A 19,584-nucleotide genomic window follows, 5' to 3' on the forward strand; every position below is an offset into this window, starting at 1 on the left:
GGGCGTCTCACATACAAGTACCTACGGAGTGGACATGAAATATGCAGTACGTACTCTGTACATAGGAAGTACTTACGACCTCATTGACCCCGTTCAGCCCGTCATCCAATCAAACTCCTCTATAAGCCACACTACAGCAGCGCTATAAAGCACCCCCTGTTCTTTTCTTTGTTCTCCTTCACTCCTGTCTTGCGACTGGATGGAATTTTACAATTAACCCCCCTCTCGACAAGTTCGGTTCGTCCCGTGGAAAAGATATACAGAGTGTACATGTGTAGAACGTCAAAACATTATCAGCTCAGGGGGACTACATGATAAGGGATTCCCAGAGGTAGATTCGTACCTTGTTCTGTATCGCCTCTCCACCGCTATTTTCTCTTCTTTTATTTCTCCCTCCCCTTGGTGTACTTGGGATATTAAGTACGAATCACCGTGTAGGAGGAGGAAACGACTGTGGGGGGAGGGAACATGGCACTTCTGTACCTAGTCCTGGAACTAATAGGCGCATCTGGAACTTTCATCTGCACCTTACAGGTGATGAGTAACAGCGCGGCAGACACAGAACGGTAAGTACCTCTCTCCTCTCCTCCGTACGTCACAGTACCTGCAATTAGTGCGAGGATTCCCGCGATAACCACACAGGGAGTTCACGTATGTATAAACAAAGTCGCAACGCTTTCACGTCATGAAGCATCAAGAGGAGCGATGACCTCGTCATTTGAAGCGTTCCTTTCTTTATGCTACATGTGAAGAATTGCTTTTTGTTTCCCTTCGTCCTTTCTTCCCCCTTTTCTTCTTCTTTTTTCTTCTCGGGACAGGTTGAAGGGGTGTTAGTCGCCGCGAGGAGGACTGGGGTTGGGAAAGTTCTATTGGGGATTTGGGGGGGGGGGGGGGGGGGAGTTTTTTGGGGGGTGGGGGGGGGGGGGGGGGGTTGACCTTGTCGTTTGACACGCCTGGCTTTCTTTTTATTATAGCTTTTCCTCTGTTTTCCTCGAACCCCAACGTATTTTTGTGTCCTCTCCCAGACCACGATCTAATCCTCAAGATGCTATCTAACGCAGTCCCAAGCCATGAGAGACTTGCGTGACAAGACCTCGTCGACTAGACATATGTGAGACCCCTCTTGACATCCTTAGCCACGATGCCCGTGAGCGGTGTCTCGGGCATGGGGTGTGACGGCCGCCCGCCCAAAATACTGACCACTTCCTTCATATGGGCCCAGTGAGTCGTCTTGGGGCGGCGATTTTTCCAGTCGGTGTCCGTATCCTCGAGTTCTTCCACGGGGGTGAAGACGACCTGGGCACCCTTGATGCCAATGACACAGGCGCTCATGGGATCCTTCTTGGACCTGTTGTGCGAACAGGGCCCAAACTGCTCCAGGTGCTGGATGCACTTAATGGCGAGCCGCACGGCGCGGCACCGGTCCATGGGCGAGGGGACGCCGCCCTGTTGGACGTGGCCCGGAATGCTGTCCCGCGACTCGAAGCGGCCGCGGGCCTCCTTCCGGATGATGTCGGCGATGAGCTTGGCATTGAAGACCTGGTCCGCCTTCTCGTTGACCAGGATGAGGCGGCCGGACGAAGTTTGACCATGGTCCTTCGCGAAGACGTCACGCAGGTAGTTGACATCGGCCGTCAGTGTCTCCAGGTCGATGCCCTCTTCCGGCGTGTACACGGTGCTGGCCCCCACGCTGAGGCCGGCTAGGGTGGCGATGTAGCCGGACTTGCCCCCCTGGGTCTCCACGACGAAGACGCGCCGGCGTGAAGCCGACGCCGACTGCTTGACCTTGTCGCAGTAATTGACCAGCTCGTTCAAGCACGTGTCGGAACCGAGAGAGTATTCGGTGCCTGGCACGTTGTTGGAAATGGTGGCTGGCAGCAGGACCATGGGAATGCAGAGGGAGGGATATTGCTCCCGGGCGCGTCGGAGCTGGCAGACGGAGTGGTAGGCCTCGAACCCACCAACGATGAAGAGGGCGTCAAACCTATACTGCTCGATCAGGTTGGCAACCAGTTCCATACCCGATTCGGAGGGGAGTTCGCGGTTCGTTCCAATCTCGGAACCTCCCCTGCTGGCCCATCCATCGACTTCAAGCCAGTTAAAGGGGTGCACCGAGCCGACGGGCTTGTCGTCATGATGTCTGGCAAAACCGGCGAATCCGTTGTTAATTGCGATGGGCTCGTGGCCGCGGTCGATGCAATACGCGACGCCAGCGCGAACAGCTGCGTTCATTCCACCGGCTGGCGCACCGACGTTGATGAAACCAATCTTCATCCTCTAAAAGAAGCACAGGGGGAAAGAAGACGAAGAGTATCATTAGCTTGGGAGCGCCGAGTGGTGGCTGGACAAGTGGGTATGGTATGGTTTTGGACATACCTCCTTCTCCGGTGCCATAGTGTCTGTATCGGCCACTACGCTGGTTGTCATCATATATGACCTGTACAGCTCGGCGAATTCGGTATCGCGCAGTGCCATGGCCCTCTCGAAATCCTGAGCCCGGACGGCCTTGGCAACTTCCTTTGTGTCCAGGACGGCCTTCATCAGAGGACGTCGCACGATCTGGTTCTCGGTTATGGCAATAAAACACGTCTCGGTTTCAGGAGTGGCCTCCAGAACAGCTCGCACGGCCTCGACGCCCTGAAGGGTGCCCAAGACCCGGTCGTAGGCGACGGCCGAACCGCCGCGCTGGACGTGGCCTAGGGTGGTGATGCGAGTGTCGAGGGCCAGACCATCCTTGTCGGCCAGAATATCCTTGACCATCTCTGAGCTGATCTTGTTACCTTGCCTATCGTGGGCTCCTTCGGCCATAATGACGATGGTCTTGCGCTTTCCTAAATCTCGGTGCTAAGACGGGTGGGGAGACAGAAGTCAGCTACTCTAAGCGACCAATGTGGATGACGACGCTCGGTCGTGCATAATACAATAATAAAATCATAATAATAATATTCAGGAGAGAAGCCCAAAAAAAAAAAAGGGGGGGGGGGGGGACAGAACGGAAAAAAGGCGAGGAAATTTCTGGCTTACACATTTAACGAGATTGCACATCTCCTCCCGCCAGTCGTCCTGCCTAGGCTTTTCTGGGATGAATATGAAGTCTGCACCGGTAGCGACGCCAGCCATGAGGGCGAGCCATCCGCAATGACGACCCATGACCTCGATGACGAAGGCGCGGGCGTGCGAAGTGGCAGTGGCCTCGATATAGTCAACCATTTGGCAGATGCGGTCGAGGGCGGAGTAGCAACCAATGGTGACATCGGTACCGGACATGTCGTTGTCGATGGAGCCGACCATGCCGACGATGTTGAGGTGCTGGTAGGGGGCAACCTGCTGTTCGGTAAGCTCGTTGGAGGCAACGAGTTCCTGAAGCAGAGAGGGCCATTCCGAGCGGAATTTGTCTGCGCCGGTGAGGGACCCGTCACCGCCACAGATGATGAGAGCATCGATGCCGTTCAGGACCATGTTCTTGGCGGCGATCATACGGCCGGACCGTTCGAAGAAGGAGGCGCAACGCTGGGTGCCGATGAGGGTACCGCCCTGCGAGAGCCAATTGCGGACATCCTGCCAGTGAAACCTCTTGATCATGTGTCCGCCCTGGACCAAACCCTCGTATCCGTCGTAGACGCAGTACGGATCGCAACCGAAGTGGATGGCCGTACGGACGACGGCTCGAACGACGGAGTTCATGCCCGGGGAGTCACCCCCCGAGGTCATGACAGCAATCTTCTTCTTCGGCATGTTGACGTGGGACTCGGAGGGCGGTTCGACTTGAGGAGCTGTCATTGTGGCGGATCTAGATGGACCAGTATGGGAATTGGCTGTCCTTCCAAGATGACGTGGCAATGGGAAGGAAGCCCGGAAACTCCTGATTACGAACGAATGCCAGGAAAAGGGGTTGGTTATTGGGAGGAGAGGGATTAAAGGGAAGGGGAAATAGAAGAAGAAAAGGCAGGGTAATATGGATGAAAAGGGGTAGAAGCTTTGAAAGACAAGACGTGCAAGGGAAGGATCGGTTCCCCCGCCTCCTCGTTCCCGGGGAGTAAATACCGCGCTGGGGTTTGAGAAATGTCAAAAAAGAGGCGTGACAACTGACAAGTACCCCAGAAAGCGACTCGAGGTTCGAAGCTTTCTTGGTGCTGTGTTTAGTATCAGGCTAAAAACAACTGATTAGTGCTGGCTCCCCCGGACTGTCACCCAATGGAATGGTCTTTCGTTGCTAACCTGGAACGGAATGACGCATGTCTTAATGGAGAACTTCGTACGCGAGGTCGAGTTATGGCGTGTTGGTGGGTGGTGTTTCTATAGGTAGCGAGTAATATAAGGTACGGAGTAGATGAGGGGTAACGAAGGCAAGCTCTTATCTTATCTTATCTTATCTCATCTCTCTCTCTCTCTCTCTCTCTTTTTATCGGCGGGGGTGTGAGGGCGGGGTTGCATATGGATTGTACGCGTACATTACACACGAATATTAGGTACTAACTTGAGTAAGGAATTGCTGTGCATATGGAATGGGCTGATGGACTGTCACCTGTATGACCCTGGTAAAAGCCAAGAGACCGAGGAAAGTCCTCTCCCCAGTCTCACGAAGTAACACATGCATTCAATTAGGTCCTTCACAATAATTAGACTTGGCTGGTTCTGGTATGGCCAGGGTTCAGGTAGTATTGGTCTGTGCACGGCCGGTCATTACTGGTGTAATTATGTAAGCAAACGGAGGATCTGCACGGTCCCGAGGAAAGGAGAATGCACCATACCGTAAGATTACATACCTTACGACATACTATACACACCGGCAACACGCATAGAGCATCCAACAATTGAATTCAGGTCATTGACTCGCCAATTGCCCTCCGGAGTACACCAATTCCCTCCCTGTTTCTTCCCCCTTCCTCTACGACTCCTTGCCTGGCGACCAGGTTCCCTTCGCATCATGCGATTGTGATCGCCCAACTTTGCCGAATCATGCAACAATCCTCCTAACTGCGACCAACTGATCGATCATTCGAACCCTCACAGCTCGGACCTCAGTCGCCCCAATAATTTGTTCCTTGCCTGTGATGGCGACAAGTGGTGCAGGCTCTATGCCGTACTCCTCCCTTCGGCCACTTCCGGTGGGCAGCCGGAAGCCCAAGAACCTTGGCGACTTCATCGCCCGCATCCAGGCCGACCGCGGTTTCCGCAATGTTACCGAGGCCAGCCTCCGGGAAGAGATTCAGGCCAAGGAAGATGGCCAGGCTGGAAACAGCGACCAGGAGGACGTACACATGTCCGGAACTAGTGAAGAGACCGACGAGTCTGAGGAGCCCAGGGATATTCACGCCGTCAAGGCCGAGATTCTTCGCAACATCGAGTATGCCGACGCCTTCACCCCCGGCTTTTCCCGCCTTTCTTTGTCACTCACCTCCTCCTTGTGCCGAGTATTCGCTGACCAAGGTTTGGTTCGTTCGTTACCAGTGCTGCCCACAACACGGCCATGTTCTCACTCGACTTCGTCTCTCTCCTTCTCACCAAACATAACCCCAATCAGGCCGGAGCTACCCTCTCCCAAGCCCTTCGCGAGTTCGCCGGAATTGGTACCCTGGGCGCCTCTAAATTCAAAGATTCCGAACATGAAGCAGACGAGAAAGGGAGAGACGAAAAACGGAAAGAAGCTCGAGATGTGTCCTTAGGCTGGACGCTCATCGATATTGACCGGACAAGGGAGGCCGCAGAGAAAACAAGCTCGATGCTCTCTAGGGAAATCGAACTGGAGGCTGCCTACTGGAAGGAAGTGCTTGCTGTGAAGCAGAATGGCTGGTCTCTATGTCGGCTGCCCGCGGAACGCCATACTCTCGGTGTCCGGTTTGGCTTTACTGAAGGTGAGACTTTTATCATTACATCCATCTCTTGTTTTCCATCATTCCCTTTTTTTTTTTTTCTTTTTTTCCGCCTTTCTCTTCCTTTTCGGCCCCTCTCCCGATCCTCTTGCTCACTCAAAATCAACAGCCTCCCCGGAGTTCCGAAATAATAGCCTTGCCCCCTTGAGGCGTGGCGACGATGGCTCTGCTGTGCTGGACCATAGCCGAGCCGGCGCAGGGTCGCAGCGACTGTCTGTCGCCATGGACCGGCAAGGCGAACACAGTGGCCGATCCCTCCCGCACACATCTGTATCCGACACCGGACCTCTTCAGACCCGTGTCCTTGAGGCGCGAAATGCCATCTTTTCCCAGGAACTATGGCACGAACTCCATCGAGAAGCCCACTCCCTAGCCTCCTACGGCGTAAAGGCGAGCGACTCTTCCATAACGTACGAGCCCAAATTCGGGCCCAAAGTGACCCTGGCCCTCGACACTCTAGACACCATTGCCCCAGCCAGAGGCGACCTCCGCGACAACCAATTAGCTGAGCTGACGCAGCTGAGCCTCCATCTCTTTCTCAGTCATGCCCACCGCCAGAACGAAGTGCAACGACTACGACCGAGCCCGCCACATATCCGTCGACTTCAGCAGTTCCATCAGTATCATCTCCTGCGCCCTATAATATTCCACACCGTCCACGATAGTTCGATCAGAGAGTGCACGCGTTTCGCGGGCGATCTCACCGGACTCCTCCGTCTCCTCGGCATGCAAGAAGCCTCCTTCACCATTCACAGTCCTCGGCTACCGACCGCCGACCTCGTTCCTCCGTCCTCCTCCTCATCCAACCGGCCCACCGCTGCGCAGGCACTCATCAACCTCCTCATCTCCCCGGCTCGCTTCCGAGTCGACCTCACCCTGTCTTCTACATGCCGGGTCCAGATCCGCGGCCGTACTTGGTTCCTCCCCATGACCACGACCCAATACGAAATCCATCTCCTCCCGCCTTTAGGTAGCCAGGACGAGAGCTTCAACCCTTTGCAATCCACTTTCTCGCCCAGCGGCGATCGCGATGCCTATCCGGATCTCGACTCGGTCAAGTCCTTCCTCTTTTCGGCCGTCCCTCGGCTCCTCGCCGCCGAATTTCTCGCCTATGCCTTGTCCTTACCCTTGTCTCCACCTCCGGTGCCATCGCAGCAGCAGCAACAACAGCAGCAGCAACAACAACAACAACAACAACAACAACAACAACAACAACAGCCGCCACCGCCACAGGACGAACAGGACCTCTCCGCGCCATCGTGGGTCGCCTCCGTCCGGGGCAACGCGATTCAGGACAGCAACGATTCGGCCAAGATCTGTTTTGAACTCATTGAGAAGGACGGTCGTGCCGACCACGTTGTCGTTGCCGCGACGTGGCACGTTGGCAACGAACTCCGGCGCGAGACGTGGCGTTTCGGTGGCGCCGAGAAAGAGGCCCCCGTTGACGTGAAGGACATTGTGCGGGCTGTTGTCACGGCTTCGGAATGTCCCTAGATGGGTGGTTCTGTCTCTCTGGCATTGGAGTCCGTGGAGCGGGAGAGGTTAGCCGGATATTTTCTATCAGACGTGATGGACGCCTTTGTGGAAGCATTTCTGCGAGAGAACCGTCTCAAGTATAAAGCCTTTCCCTTGATGATGACTGACGACAAAGACGACACCCAAGGCTGGTACATAGATATCCAGCACTCATAGGCTGGGCACGATATTGATACCCAATATTTCTGACTTTTTCACAGGGAGAAGATGATGATGGTGATAACTTGTGAGATTTGCGCCCCATCGAAGCTGCCCTCTTCCGTTGATGTTCCTGGCATCCACCTGGTCTCCCAGTGCCATATATCTCCAGCATGTGGGTGCTGTCACCCCATCACCCTGTCACAACGTGGTCTTCGTGTCCTTGTCACCGCCCTCAGTGGTTCCATCCCGACTCTTGAGGTTCTCCTCATGGATACCATCTACACTGATAGAGATACAAACCAGCTTCTCTTCGCGGCATTTTGGTAATCCACGACAAAATGCATAATCCATTCCAGCAAGCCTTACCTTCTTCTCGCATCCAATCTGCAACATAACAACAGCGGCAGCGAGGCTCGCATGCAGTTTCAGTAGAGATAAGGGGTAATTTGTTGTTTTGTCCTATCAGAATGCATCCATAATGGAGGTCGGTTAAACCAACCTCAAGCATTTGTGTCTGTCGAGTATGATACATCGAGGGGCCCTCCAACGCCAACGTGTCTCGGAGAACGACGCAGATAACTACCCCTCCCACCTGGTACCAACAAACCTAGCCTCTTTTTTCTGTGTCTGCCATCCACAGTTCGTTCCATCGCCAACCCTTTCCCACCATACCTCGCAGCTGGTTGCTATGGAGACTTGTCAATGTCCACAGGATTGGCCGTTATGTCGCATCCAAGTTGGGCATTCCAGGGGTAGAAAGACGAAAACGGCACCGGTAGAGACATTGGGTTCGTAATAAAAAGAAAAAAGAATAGCCATGGGTGTAAGTGTGAAAACGCCCCGAAGTCTCTCCATGCCCTTGTGCCTTCCCCTGTCCCTGCAAGGCCAGGTGAGCAGGCTTGATATCTCAAGAGCGGGCTATCAATTCGCTGAGAGGCGCATCCAGAAGAGGAGAAGATGTGGAAGCAAACGAAGCCAAAGAAACTGAAAATAAAGGAGCCCAGGCAAGAGAAATTTGTAAAAATAAGAGAAAACAACAGAAGAGAGACGGAGAAAGACAGATGGGGAGAAAAAGAGAGAGGAAGAGAAAAGAATATGCGTAAACAAGCGAAAAAAAAAACCCCCCGACAAAAAGGTGCAGAAGTCGAGTGAAGAGAGGACTGCAGACACGTATCCGAAAGGAGATGGTCAGGATTCCTTTATGGTCTGTATCGCCCTGGTATTCACACCAGCCTGTCGTCCTTGTTTATGCTGTGAAGGGAATGCCCTCCACGGGCATATCCAGTCCCTTAACCTCCGAACTTTCTGCTTTTCAGTTGACTGGGACTCTCGAATCTTCTACAAGCCGAAGAGCTGTACAACTTCCAGTCGTCGCAAGCTAGGGTATCTTTTTTTCTTCTTTTTCTTTTTAAACCGTTTGTCGAACACAGCAAAGAAAACCCCAAGGAACGCATTTCCCTTCTTACAGGACGGAATGAAGGCAAATGCCAAAACGAAAAGCAGTCGCATAGTCTCGGCAGAAGAGAAAAGCGTAAGGAGTGTGTAAGAGAATGGAGAAAGAGAAAAAGGGGGTGGCAGGCGCTTTAAGCCAGGTTGAAAAGGTACTTAAGCTCATCGAGGCTCAGACTGGAAACCTGGGTATGGGCTTTCTCGTCGAGAGCTGCGTTGATGGTGCTCTTCTTGGCCTCCTGCAGTTTCATGATGCGATCCTCCACCGTCCCCTGAGCATGGAGACGATACACCTTGACGGGTTTCTTTTGGCCGATCCGGTGTGCGCGGTCGACGGCCTGCATCTCAATATAGGGGTTCCAGAACGGCTCCATGATGATGACGCGGGTTGCCGCAACGAGATTGAGTCCCGCATTGCCCGCTCGCAGAGAGAGGAACATGACTCTGACGTCGGGGTCATCGCGGAATTTTCGCACTACCTTGTCGCGCAACGTCATGGTCATACAGCCATCGTATCGCACCGTCTTTAGATTCCGCATGGTCTCGTCATCATCCTCACGGAGAGCCACTTCAAGGCAGTCCAGGAGCATTGTCCACTGGGAGAAGACGAGTGTCTTAGACTTCTCGCCGCCCGTCTCTTTCTGGATTCGCCGGAGGAGGTCGATGCACACATTCACCTTCGAGGACGGACGCTAGCATTCCTCGAGGTAACGGGTGTACTCTTGACGGGAGGCCATGTTCCGGCATGCGGACTGCCGAAGGGCCATGAGCCTTGCGGGGTTGATCTTGGGTCTCTCCCCTTTTCCTACTTTACTGGGCGGGTTGGGCTCTTCGTGCTCTTTGTCACTGTCAGGCCCAAGGCAAATTGTCTGGGTGTCTTGGTCATTGTTTTCTGGACTCAAGTCGTCCACAAGCTCAGGCGCATGGATTTGCTTGAATGCATCGTACGTAATGACCGTGTTCTTGTCCAAGGGGCCTTTACAGACGGGGCACTTCGTCTGCTCGACTTGCGCATTGCTTGCTTTGGGGACAAGCTTTGCGAGGCAGTTGACGCAAATCTCATGAGCGCAGGGATAGATGAAGATGGGATCCGCAATGGTTGTCGAGCAGTCGCGGCACTTGAAGCTCCCTTTGGGCGGCAGTCTGTCCACCGACTCGACGCTGATACGAGCTAACTGAAGAATTCGATTGACTTGACCTTCCGGTAGTCTTTCCGCTCGCTCCAACATCTCGGCATCAACCTCGGGGATAAACTGTTCGGAGTTGAGCAAAAGAAACGGGTGGCAGCAGGCTTGTCTCAGTCGCAGAAGAAGCACCAGCACATGACCGAACCGCCATCCGATGGTCTTAGTTCCCCCGAGGTACTGACTGAAGATCACCTGAGATTTCTCTTGTACCTCTTGGTAGAATTTGAACTCGTCGACACTCAGAACGACCTCGACATTCTCCTCCGTCTTTTCGGGCAGTACAAGAATGGGCTTGCCGTCAAGCATCGAGGACTTGGATCGACGTAGCATAGTAGCCTTGAGAAGGACCTGGAAGTTCTTCATGGCAAGCACCTTGGGATCAGCACCGGTCGTTTTAGTGTCGAAGAGAGTCCCAAAGCTGTCGACGAAAAACCCCCAGTCATCGTAGGGACTGATCTTGAGGAATCGATACATCGCGTACATATCGTCCACGCCGTTCATCATGGGAGTCCCCGTCAAGCACCAGCGATATTTTGCCTTCACCTCCGTGACAGCTTCGCTGGTCTGGGCCAGCCTGTTTTTGATGTGGTGGCTCTCGTCGAGGATGATTCTATGGAAGTGAGAATCCCAAGGGTGCAGAAAAGATGCACATTGCTTGAGGAGGACGTCGTTCTTCACGTCGATTTTGCGGTCTACGTTCTTCTTCCAAAAGTCATTCAACTTTTTTCGCTCGCTGAGCAAGGTTCCGTAGCTCGTCAAGACGACGTCGTGTTCCATGAGCTCGGATGCCGGCGCGCGTTTCTCGCCATGGAAGATGGACACTTTCAGCTGGTAGTCAGGCTTGAGCTTGCTCTTTATCTCCTGCTCCCACTGCTTGATGAGAGACACAGGGCAAACTATGAGGTTTGTCTACATTGGTATGAAGGATCAGTTCAGTCTTTCAGTCTAGACGAGAGTAGTTCGGAGCAATGGGGAGAGAGAAGACGGGGAGGATGACTTACTTTATGCTTCTCGGTCGATGAGCATGCAAGAATCAATGAAATAGTAGAAAGAGTCTTTCCAAGACCCATCTCGTCAGCCAAAATGCCCCCTTTACTGGTGCCCCTCTCTTGCCGCTGCATCCAATCCAAGGCGATCTCCTGATGAGCAAGCAGAGGCACTGCTAGGCTCTTGGGGGTCGCCGCGCGTTGGGTAGAGGAACTCATCGTCTTGGGAGATATGTTCTCCAAGAGTCTTCCAATCTGCTTCTCACGGCTTATCCCTAGCTTCTGGTAATGGTCTGGGAAATATTCCCGGAGTTGCTCCTGGATCCATTCCTTGTCCTTGGCTTCCTGGAACGGATTTTTGGTAACATTCTCCTCCAGAACAGGGTCATATTCACCAATGATGTTGAACATGTTTATCAACTTCGATTTCATGACTTCAACCTCTGTCGGCCTTGGGGTGATTCTTCTCCTAAGGCCATCCTTCGATGACGCCCTATCCTGCAAATCTGAGGCACTGAGGGTTCCGATATGGCGAGCACGTATTTTGGCTCGGGCTACCATCATGCCAGATAACGAGTTGCGGTTCACGGAAAGCTGTCTTGACACTGTTTCTGGGGCGGTTCTCAATACATTGGCTTGACTCGAAGGAGGTCTGTTGCTGTTGAGTGGTCCATTCAAAGTGTGTCGGCGGGCGTTCTCGGGAGTCTTCTGAGTACGCTGGCTGATAGTACCTCGATCCTGCATGTGTCCTTGCACACGTGCTCTGTTGGTCTACGTCAGCAAATGTCTGGAAGTTTTAGGACAGAAAAGGTTGAACGGTTTTGTTAGGAATGCAAAAACGTACTTTGAAGCGGCAACAAACTGCACCTCATTGCTGCTGGAAGAAGCATTGCCGATTTCGCGGCCTGGGACATCTAGTGCTTGGCGTTTGCGACGATCAGGCACTCCCTGGCTAGATGAGTCCTTGGAAGGACTGAGAACTCTCTTGTTCGAGGGCCTGATGGTAGGCTTCAAAGAAGATGTCTGAGTGGAGTTTGGCCGGTTCGACTTGTGATTGGAAAGTTGAGGGTTTTCTGCTGTGAGTTTAATAGCAGAAGCTTTGTGCCTTGGCTTGTTCTCGGAACTGGCATAGCTGTATGAAGCGGTCTTGAAAGCTTGGCTTTCTGCCAGAGTGAGACGGCCGGTACCTCTCCATCTCCCATCTTGGGTGACGGAAGGGGGCGCCTTTACTGGCACCTTGGGCCTCGAATTTGCCGCCTGGGCCCTGTGAGAGGAAGGCTCCTCGAGCGATTCGAGCTCTGGCTGCGTGAGACGGCTCGTTCCCCTGTACTGGCCATTGATGACCATAGCTGGCTTGGTTTTCGTCCTCAGTGGAAGAGCCCCAGAGTCCTTCGAGAAGGTCGTGAGAGCGTTACGTTCTTCCACCTTGACAGGATTCGTTTTCTCACCATGCGCCGTTGAGGTCATGTTCAAAGACACGGTCCGGCCTGCAGCTGGACGTTGACGATTTGATGGGGGTGGTCGTATGGTTGCATTGATAGATGCTGTGTATGCGTCAGTTCAAGACCACATAACGTCGAAAGTCAAGCTAGAACGTGTCAAGGAATAGAGACGGAAGAAACCGATGCATTGGAAAGATGTGGAAAGGGGACAATGAGTTCAAGGCATTAAACAACAACTGAAGCAAGATAGAAAGAATCGGATGCGCCTAGTTCTTACCTTCACATTTGCGACCTTTGATGACAGTGCTCTTATGACCCACAGTATTATCTTGTGAGTTCTTCCTGTTGACACTTCGATGGCTCTGTTGACGCTTAGGAATGTTCGAGCCCTTCGTACTCGGGAGGGACTCATTATCCAAGCAACCCAACACTGCGATGTCATCCTTGGCAGTATATCCACGGGACGTTCTCTTAGGTTTAGTCCCGAAGGGGACAGAGGAGGTAGCCAGACTTGGGATACGAACTGCACCAGGGGCTCGGAAGCCTCGGATTGCAGCAGGGATGGAAGTAGATGAGCTTTGTTTCTCACTGCGCCATTGACGATGTACGTTGCCCTTGATCGTGTTCTTCTGAACTCGTAATACAGTCGGTTGCCCAAACTGGCCCTCTGAACCGGAAAGACGATTATGGTTCATGGACATCTTATCCGCCATGTTATATTGAGGTCTGATGTTTCTGACTGCGTGGGCTGAGGTGGCTATTAGCGACAAGTACTTCAAAGGGCAGTGCTCTCGGCAAGATAAACCAAATGAGCCAAGGCTCACTTAATAGGACCCAAACACACTGTGACGTACCTATCATAATTGTCTGTTTATGGACGAGGCGAGTCAAAAGATCGAGAAGACAGAGTAGAGATATGAGTTTCCTTGGTGGCAGTGCATATCAGGAACCAGCATACTGCCACACACCGGTTATCGCGCTTAGTGATTGCACTCTAAAACTTGCACGGTTAGAAGAGATTCTTTCAACACCTATATTGCCTTATTAGAACCACATAGTGGAGAAGCGATGCCGCGTAGATAAAGTGAATACACGAACAACATAAAAGTGTGAGACTAGGTTCAAGGTGTGTAAGGCATAAAACAAGGCTGATTAGAGTGTCAGATGAAAAAGCATAAAGGTAATAGAGTGGAATACGGAAGACAGATGCATAGGAATCAAAGAAGCATGGGAGTTTTAAAGGGTTCGAAGATGGAGTAGAAGAAGAAGAACAGGCATACACTCCTCTAGGCACCTAGATAAAAGAGGATGTAAATGCAGAGAACAGAAAACGTCACTTACAAAAAAGCTCTCACCGAGGTACCTGGTAGGTAGATACGCGTGCTGTGCAGGAAGCTGGAGGCAAAGGCGGAGGGGTAGAAGACCGGAAAAACAAAGGCAATATAGGTTAGGCGGTATCCGAAGACTTACTAGCTGGATACAGACATGGATGGTCTGAGAAGTCGAGATCGAGATCTTGTCTTCCACTTCCTTCTTGTGTTCTTAAGGAGAAGGAAGATAGCTGGAAGGAAGAAAAGGGCAGGAAAGAGAAAGAGAATAAACAAGATAGAGGTAGGGCAAAGCAGATGTTCCTAAAGTAAGGGAGGTACCTAGGTAAGGTAGTGTGGAGTCAAGGAGAGAAGAGGATGGAAGGAGAAAAGGAGAGGCGCGCGGATGATAGGGGATATGAGTTGGAAGTGATTTCCATGTTAAGATGGATACCTTACTTCGATAAGGCATATGATATCTGAACGAAATTTAGAAAGCACCGAATCTTTAAAGGTACCAAGTATACTTGTATATCATAATCTCTGTAATAGGCAATGACCTGGGGCGCACTTGCCGAAGACATATTATGCGTTTTAGTCTTTTAAGGTCTATTAGTAGACCCTTTCTTTTTGGTTATTTGACCCGACGGATGGCCCTAGCTAGGCACCTCTAAGTTGCATAGCTCAACGCCCTCTAAGCGGCACTAATTAAGTCGTTTATCTGTCTCTGCTGCCAACGAAATACAACCATCTCTTTCAGGCCGTCTTCTCTCTGATCAAGACGGACATATCCATCTAAATCACCTTAATCAGTGGGGGATTTCCATTGAAACAACTTTGCGCGATGTTCACTTGGCGGCACTCTGGGAGAAAACAGTCATCAGTGTCAATCAAATGCCGGACCGGAGACGGTCCAGACGGTCATAATATTTTGTCGTTGCAGTGCCGACGCGTATTATCCCGGTAGTTACGTTGATCAGCCCCACTCGGCACGTCCGGAACGGGAATGCGGGGGAAACGCTATCCTTAACATAAAGCACAGATAGGACGCAACGGGCCGTGCGTGCAATTCCCTAGTCCGCGCCATGAAGACCGCTCGCAACTTCCCTCCTTCAATTCTATTCTCATGCGATGCCAGACATTGCGTGTTTAACCCAGGGAGATAGATGCAGGTATTAAGTATAATAGGGATCGCCTTCCAACCCGAAATATCTTGAAAAGCAGAGACACAGCTGTGCGATAAAATTAATTATTTCTGGTATCCGTAGAGCTTTGAAACTGGAAAGAAACAATACCAATATTACCAGATCGTAATGCCGAACGCCATGAACAATCATGTCATTAAAAATTCGCAACCGCCTCGCATGTCAAGCCAAACCCCTAGGACGAAGCCTTGGAGCCATCAGACCCTGTGATCTTGTCAAAAAGATCCCCGATCTTGCCTGTGAGCCAGTCCCATGCATCCTTAACTGAAGACATCAAGTCGGAGCTAGAATTAGAGTCCGAGTCGGGCTCGTTGTGGCCTTCCTCGTTTGTGGTCGTGTGACTGGGAGCAGCTGCAGTCTTGCTGGTGCCTTCACCCACTTCAGCGGGCTTGGTCGCCGAGGAAGACGCTGTCGTCGCCGATGTCGAAACCAGAGTTTTGGTTTGTGTAAAAGGGGTTGGCTCAGGGTCCTCAGGCACAGGCGGCCTATCCTCCGGCTTGTGCAGCCCGGTGGGATGCAGCGGTAGCCTGAGAGTGCCGTTGTTTGGTTTAGGAATCACGCCGACCGAGTCGCAGAGCATGTTATATACCTCGAGGTTCTCTGTGTTGAAAGTCGGTCAGTCTCAGTGCAATGACTAGCGGTGGCGTCAGAAGGGGGAGGCTTACGGAAAACCTGCATCTCACTGTTTGGAGGGTGTGGGAAAGCAGGACCGCGAGCCACAAAGATGGCGCGCATAAGCGGATGCTCATGGTCGTAGCCGTGGAGACCCCGGGGATGGTACACTTCGCCTTTCTCCTTGGCTTCGGCCGCGACCATCTCTGCTTTGTTCACGATCGCCCAACCAGTCTTGGGGATGATCCATAGAGGAGCGATCCTAGGGTTGTTGGAGAAGTGGTACCGCTCCGGCATGTTCACGTCACGGAGATAGACTTCGAAGTTGGGGTTCGTCTTGGCCTTCTCGGCTAGCCCGTCGTAGAGACTCTGAAGATCGTCCGGGTTCTTGGGACGGAGACCATACAATGGCCAGCCATCGGTGTGCTCAATCTTGTCAAGGTCAAGCAGGTCTTCTATCTGCATTAACCGGGAAACGTCTGTCGATGCCATACCGTGGTCAGAGACGACAATGACGTTGACGATATGGCTGAGGTTCCGCTGATCCAGGCCGGCGAAAATCTGATCGAGCATTTTGTCGGCTTCTTTAATGGACGTGTCGATCTCCGTGCTGTTGGGCCCGTACTTGTGGCCATAAGCATCGACGTTGGGAACATAGGCCGCAATGATTTGGGGACGCATCTCCTTGACTTTGGTCGTCTCATCTTCGAGCCCAGGTTTGTCAAGGAACTCGAGAATGCGGGCAACCTTCTTGGGCAGAAGCTCCTTTCCATTGTACTTGTCCACAAAGCTCGGTTCCATGCCCAGGATATGCGCCTCGCTGCCGGGCCACATGTGAACCGCCGTCCGGACGCCCTGCCGCTCAGCGGTGACCCAAAATGGTTCTCCGCCCCACCACTTCGGATCGAGACTGCGCTCCGGGTCGGTGTAGTAGAAGTCGGCCTCCAGATCCGGATCCCAGAACGTGTTGCCCACCACCCCATGACTCTCGGGGTATAGTCCCGTAGCCAGTGTGTAATGATTCGGAAAAGTAACCGACGGGAAGGAGGGAAGCATGTACTTTGGCGACACGCCCTCCTCGATGAAGGCGTTGAGACGAGGTGTAAGCTCCCGCTGTAAAAAATCAGCCCGGAAACCGTCGAGGCTTATGATGATAGTGGTGGGCGCAAAGAGTGCCGTGCCGTTGCTGACAAGGTCCGGCAACTTGGTCTTGGTCTTTGCCGAGTTGTTGTTCAGCGACAACTTCCACGCCACCAGAACCAGGATCGCAAAGCCGACAGCAACCAAGGTGTGGAGGAAGACCCAGCGGCGGCAGTTGCGTCTTCGAATGGATTTTTCGTTCTTGAGCATCCTGAGATTTCCGCGATCGACCTCTTCGCTGTCCTCTCTTTCGCTGCTTTCGCCGGTACTGCTGCCATCCTTCAACCCCCCTTCCTCCATCTCGTACATCAGTTCCCCATCTTCGCCCTGGTTCGCCTTCTCCTCCAGCCGGTGTTTCTTTTCTTGCCTCCTCGTTCGACGCTGACGACGCCTCTCCTCGTGTGGAATATCCTCAGAAGATTCACGGCTTGATGATAGTCTGGGGTCGCTTGCTCGTCGGAGAAGTCGAAGCGGGTTGGGCAGGTTGAGACTGGAACCTCTTCGCTCACGTTCCTGTCTTCTCCTCGTATCCGTAACCAGTTTGTCTACCTCGTCTTCTTCCAGGAAGACAATCCGGTCGGCCGCTCGCAATTCGCGACTATTTCGGGCGCGTGACTGAAGCTCGTCATCGTCACTGTCCGAGTCCTGGTCGCTCCGGCTGTGCAAAGAAGCGGCATCGTCGTCGTAGTTATGCGGTGACAATAGGTGGGTTCGGTCGCGATCGCCCAACGACGAGTTCGTGTCGAGACGGCGAAGGGACATGGTCGCTAAATTTCAACATCAAATTCCCCAGTCCTCAGAACATGGGAGATGGTAGACGGGCGATAAGCTGTTCCTTGAACAATGCAAAGGGCGTTCACGGCAACTTGGGGGAGGCAAAAATCCAGACCCACAGACTCTCGGGACCTCCAGGTGGGCGGTGTCGCGATAGTGTATCGCACCCTGATAGCTCCGTACCTTGTATTGGGTAAGATGTGGGTCACATGGCAAGCAGGTCCGCTGGTCTGATCTAAAAACGGACCGGCGCTAAGATCACCCGGACCCGAATAGGTGAACAGTCATCAACTCTCTCACACACTTCGAACGACTCCTCATCCCCAGTATCGACTCGACTTGTTTATTATGCGCTTGGCCATTCCTGACCGAAAATATGGTGTAAAAGGACAAATTTACAAAGACATAACTAATTGATTTAAACTAGACTACAGTGACCCTTCTCGGCTTTAGGCGTCGCTGAGCCCGAGAATGGGGCTTGTCAGCGATCTCTAATCTCTATCCCACTGCTGGCTTAGCTATATTATCATATATCAATGGCGGTCACCCCATTCATCCGTCAGCGACTGCAGTTTCATAGATTCCGTAAACCAACGTCAGCCACGCTGCGCCATTTGAGAAACTTGAAGTTCGACATCACAAGCTGTCTCTAGGGAACTCTCCACCCTCTTGTCTTCTGGGACAATCGCTCTAGGACGAGGCCTTCCTGAACAACCTCTTCAGGACGCCGCTTTGTGGTTGCAGTTTATGTGGTTAGGGCATGGTTAGCAATTCGATGGCTCGGGGACCCTGTAAGTTGGTCTTGAACTCACTCATAGCTGAATTACTCCACTGGACCATCCAGGGAATGCGGGCGTGGGGGCGCGCCACCGAAAAGAGTCGTCATTTCGTGTATTTCAAAGCACGGACCACCTTTAATGGAGTAGGCACCTTAGGTATTACGGATAGGTCCCGCCGTATAATACGGACTCTCGGTACGAACAACATACCCTACCTGTATGTAGCTTCTCCAGCTCGTCTAGGATACGTAGGGAAGGTAGGTTCATTGGTGGCATGGGGGTCCGCACATTTTAGGCTAATTAATCGGCCAACTAAGGTACGAAAGTACCTACGGAGGTAGATGTCCATGCGAATTCAATAGTTCGCTTAAGTCTCAGTCAGAGGGAGCAGATAGGGCAGTTGATGATCGGCGCAGGCTCCGTGGCGTTATCTGATGTGCTGAGGTGCGGATCAATCAGACGTGGTTGCAGATAAACTGATGCAAGTAACCACGCTGGTCCCTGTTTCCAAAACCCAGCACTTAGGTACTTACACATAAGGTACATCCGGTACAGTCTGGCGCGCTCGATCACCTTCACCATGCCTACTGCCGACTTGCGTCGTTTATTCCTCTCATCGTCAAAAAGTCGAGAGAACGGCCTCCATATCTATTCTCACTACCAGGTGCGCCTTGCCAAGGACCCCGCAGTACCTTATGTTGTATCAGTCCCAGCACCAGTCCCCTGTCATTTAGGTGCGAATTGAATCCGCGCTATGGATCCAGGTCCCAGTTCCCCGCAGCCCTCATCCGTCACGAGACGGCTTTGGCCGACGCACGAACCTAACTGCCGAGGACACTGCAAGAATCTCGCAGCAGGTGGTTGAACGACGCAGAGACAGGCATAGGCGGCTTGGCCGAAGTACGACGGTGCCTATCTAAGTACCGTTGTTCCCTTGGGTCAAGCCCCACAGATCGGTGTTGATATTTTGTTCGCATGGGGTCGAATGCGGCAAATCTAACTAATCGGCAGCCAGGAACTCGTCTCTGCTGTCTATCCCTTTAATCGCCACCGTTTTGACGATGCTTTGGTTAAGCGTTCGTTCTCATAAGCCGCTAGGCTAGACACCCCTCATGCATGCAGCGCCTCCCAGATCATGCATGCAGCCTGGGCT

General features: G+C 52.6%; 4 protein-coding genes across 4 annotated transcripts; 1 reads left to right on the forward strand and 3 right to left on the reverse strand.

The window, feature by feature from the left end:
- Positions 1-1,101: 1,101 nt before the first annotated feature.
- Positions 1,102-3,735, reverse strand: SODALDRAFT_279893 (6-phosphofructokinase type C; the record flags this gene model as incomplete). Its single annotated transcript, XM_028608198.1, has 3 exons — positions 1,102-2,277; positions 2,377-2,844; positions 3,025-3,735. The coding sequence occupies 3 exons, from the start codon at positions 3,733-3,735 to the stop codon at positions 1,102-1,104; spliced, it is 2,355 nt and encodes a 784-aa protein (XP_028465418.1).
- A 1,052-nt stretch (positions 3,736-4,787) lies between these two features.
- SODALDRAFT_380059 (mediator of RNA polymerase II transcription subunit 17) lies at positions 4,788-7,540 on the forward strand. The gene is made up of 3 exons (XM_028615088.1): positions 4,788-5,347; positions 5,452-5,855; positions 5,983-7,540. The coding sequence occupies exons 1-3, from the start codon at positions 5,055-5,057 to the stop codon at positions 7,365-7,367; spliced, it is 2,082 nt and encodes a 693-aa protein (XP_028465419.1). The 5' UTR covers positions 4,788-5,054; the 3' UTR covers positions 7,368-7,540.
- A 1,593-nt stretch (positions 7,541-9,133) lies between these two features.
- On the reverse strand, positions 9,134-11,391 carry SODALDRAFT_340815 (hypothetical protein; the record flags this gene model as incomplete). Its single annotated transcript, XM_028612989.1, has 4 exons — positions 9,134-9,691; positions 9,911-10,124; positions 10,176-11,095; positions 11,188-11,391. 4 exons carry the CDS (start codon positions 11,389-11,391, stop codon positions 9,134-9,136), a joined length of 1,896 nt encoding a protein of 631 aa, XP_028465420.1.
- A 3,489-nt stretch (positions 11,392-14,880) lies between these two features.
- Positions 14,881-17,819, reverse strand: SODALDRAFT_313881 (Phosphodiest-domain-containing protein). Its single transcript, XM_028609250.1, has 2 exons — positions 15,792-17,819; positions 14,881-15,726 (listed from the first exon to the last, which is right to left on the reverse strand). The coding sequence occupies exons 1-2, from the start codon at positions 17,638-17,640 to the stop codon at positions 15,302-15,304; spliced, it is 2,274 nt and encodes a 757-aa protein (XP_028465421.1). The 5' UTR covers positions 17,641-17,819; the 3' UTR covers positions 14,881-15,301.
- Positions 17,820-19,584: the final 1,765 nt, after the last annotated feature.

Source organism: Sodiomyces alkalinus (assembly GCF_003711515.1).
Source record: "Sodiomyces alkalinus F11 unplaced genomic scaffold SODALscaffold_7, whole genome shotgun sequence".
NCBI lineage: Eukaryota > Fungi > Ascomycota > Sordariomycetes > Glomerellales > Plectosphaerellaceae > Sodiomyces > Sodiomyces alkalinus.

Coding starts and splice junctions, on each gene's coding strand:
- SODALDRAFT_313881 (XM_028609250.1), bottom strand. CDS start 17,640: ATGTCCCTTCGCCGTCTCGACACGAACTCGTCGTTGGGCGATCGCGAC. Junction 15,727..15,791: donor CAGTGAGATGCAGGTTTTCC/GTAAGCCTCCCC, acceptor CTTTCAACACAG/AGAACCTCGAGGTATATAAC.
- SODALDRAFT_380059 (XM_028615088.1), top strand. CDS start 5,055: ATGGCGACAAGTGGTGCAGGCTCTATGCCGTACTCCTCCCTTCGGCCA. Junction 5,348..5,451: donor GAGATTCTTCGCAACATCGA/GTATGCCGACGC, acceptor GTTCGTTACCAG/TGCTGCCCACAACACGGCCA. Junction 5,856..5,982: donor CCGGTTTGGCTTTACTGAAG/GTGAGACTTTTA, acceptor CAAAATCAACAG/CCTCCCCGGAGTTCCGAAAT.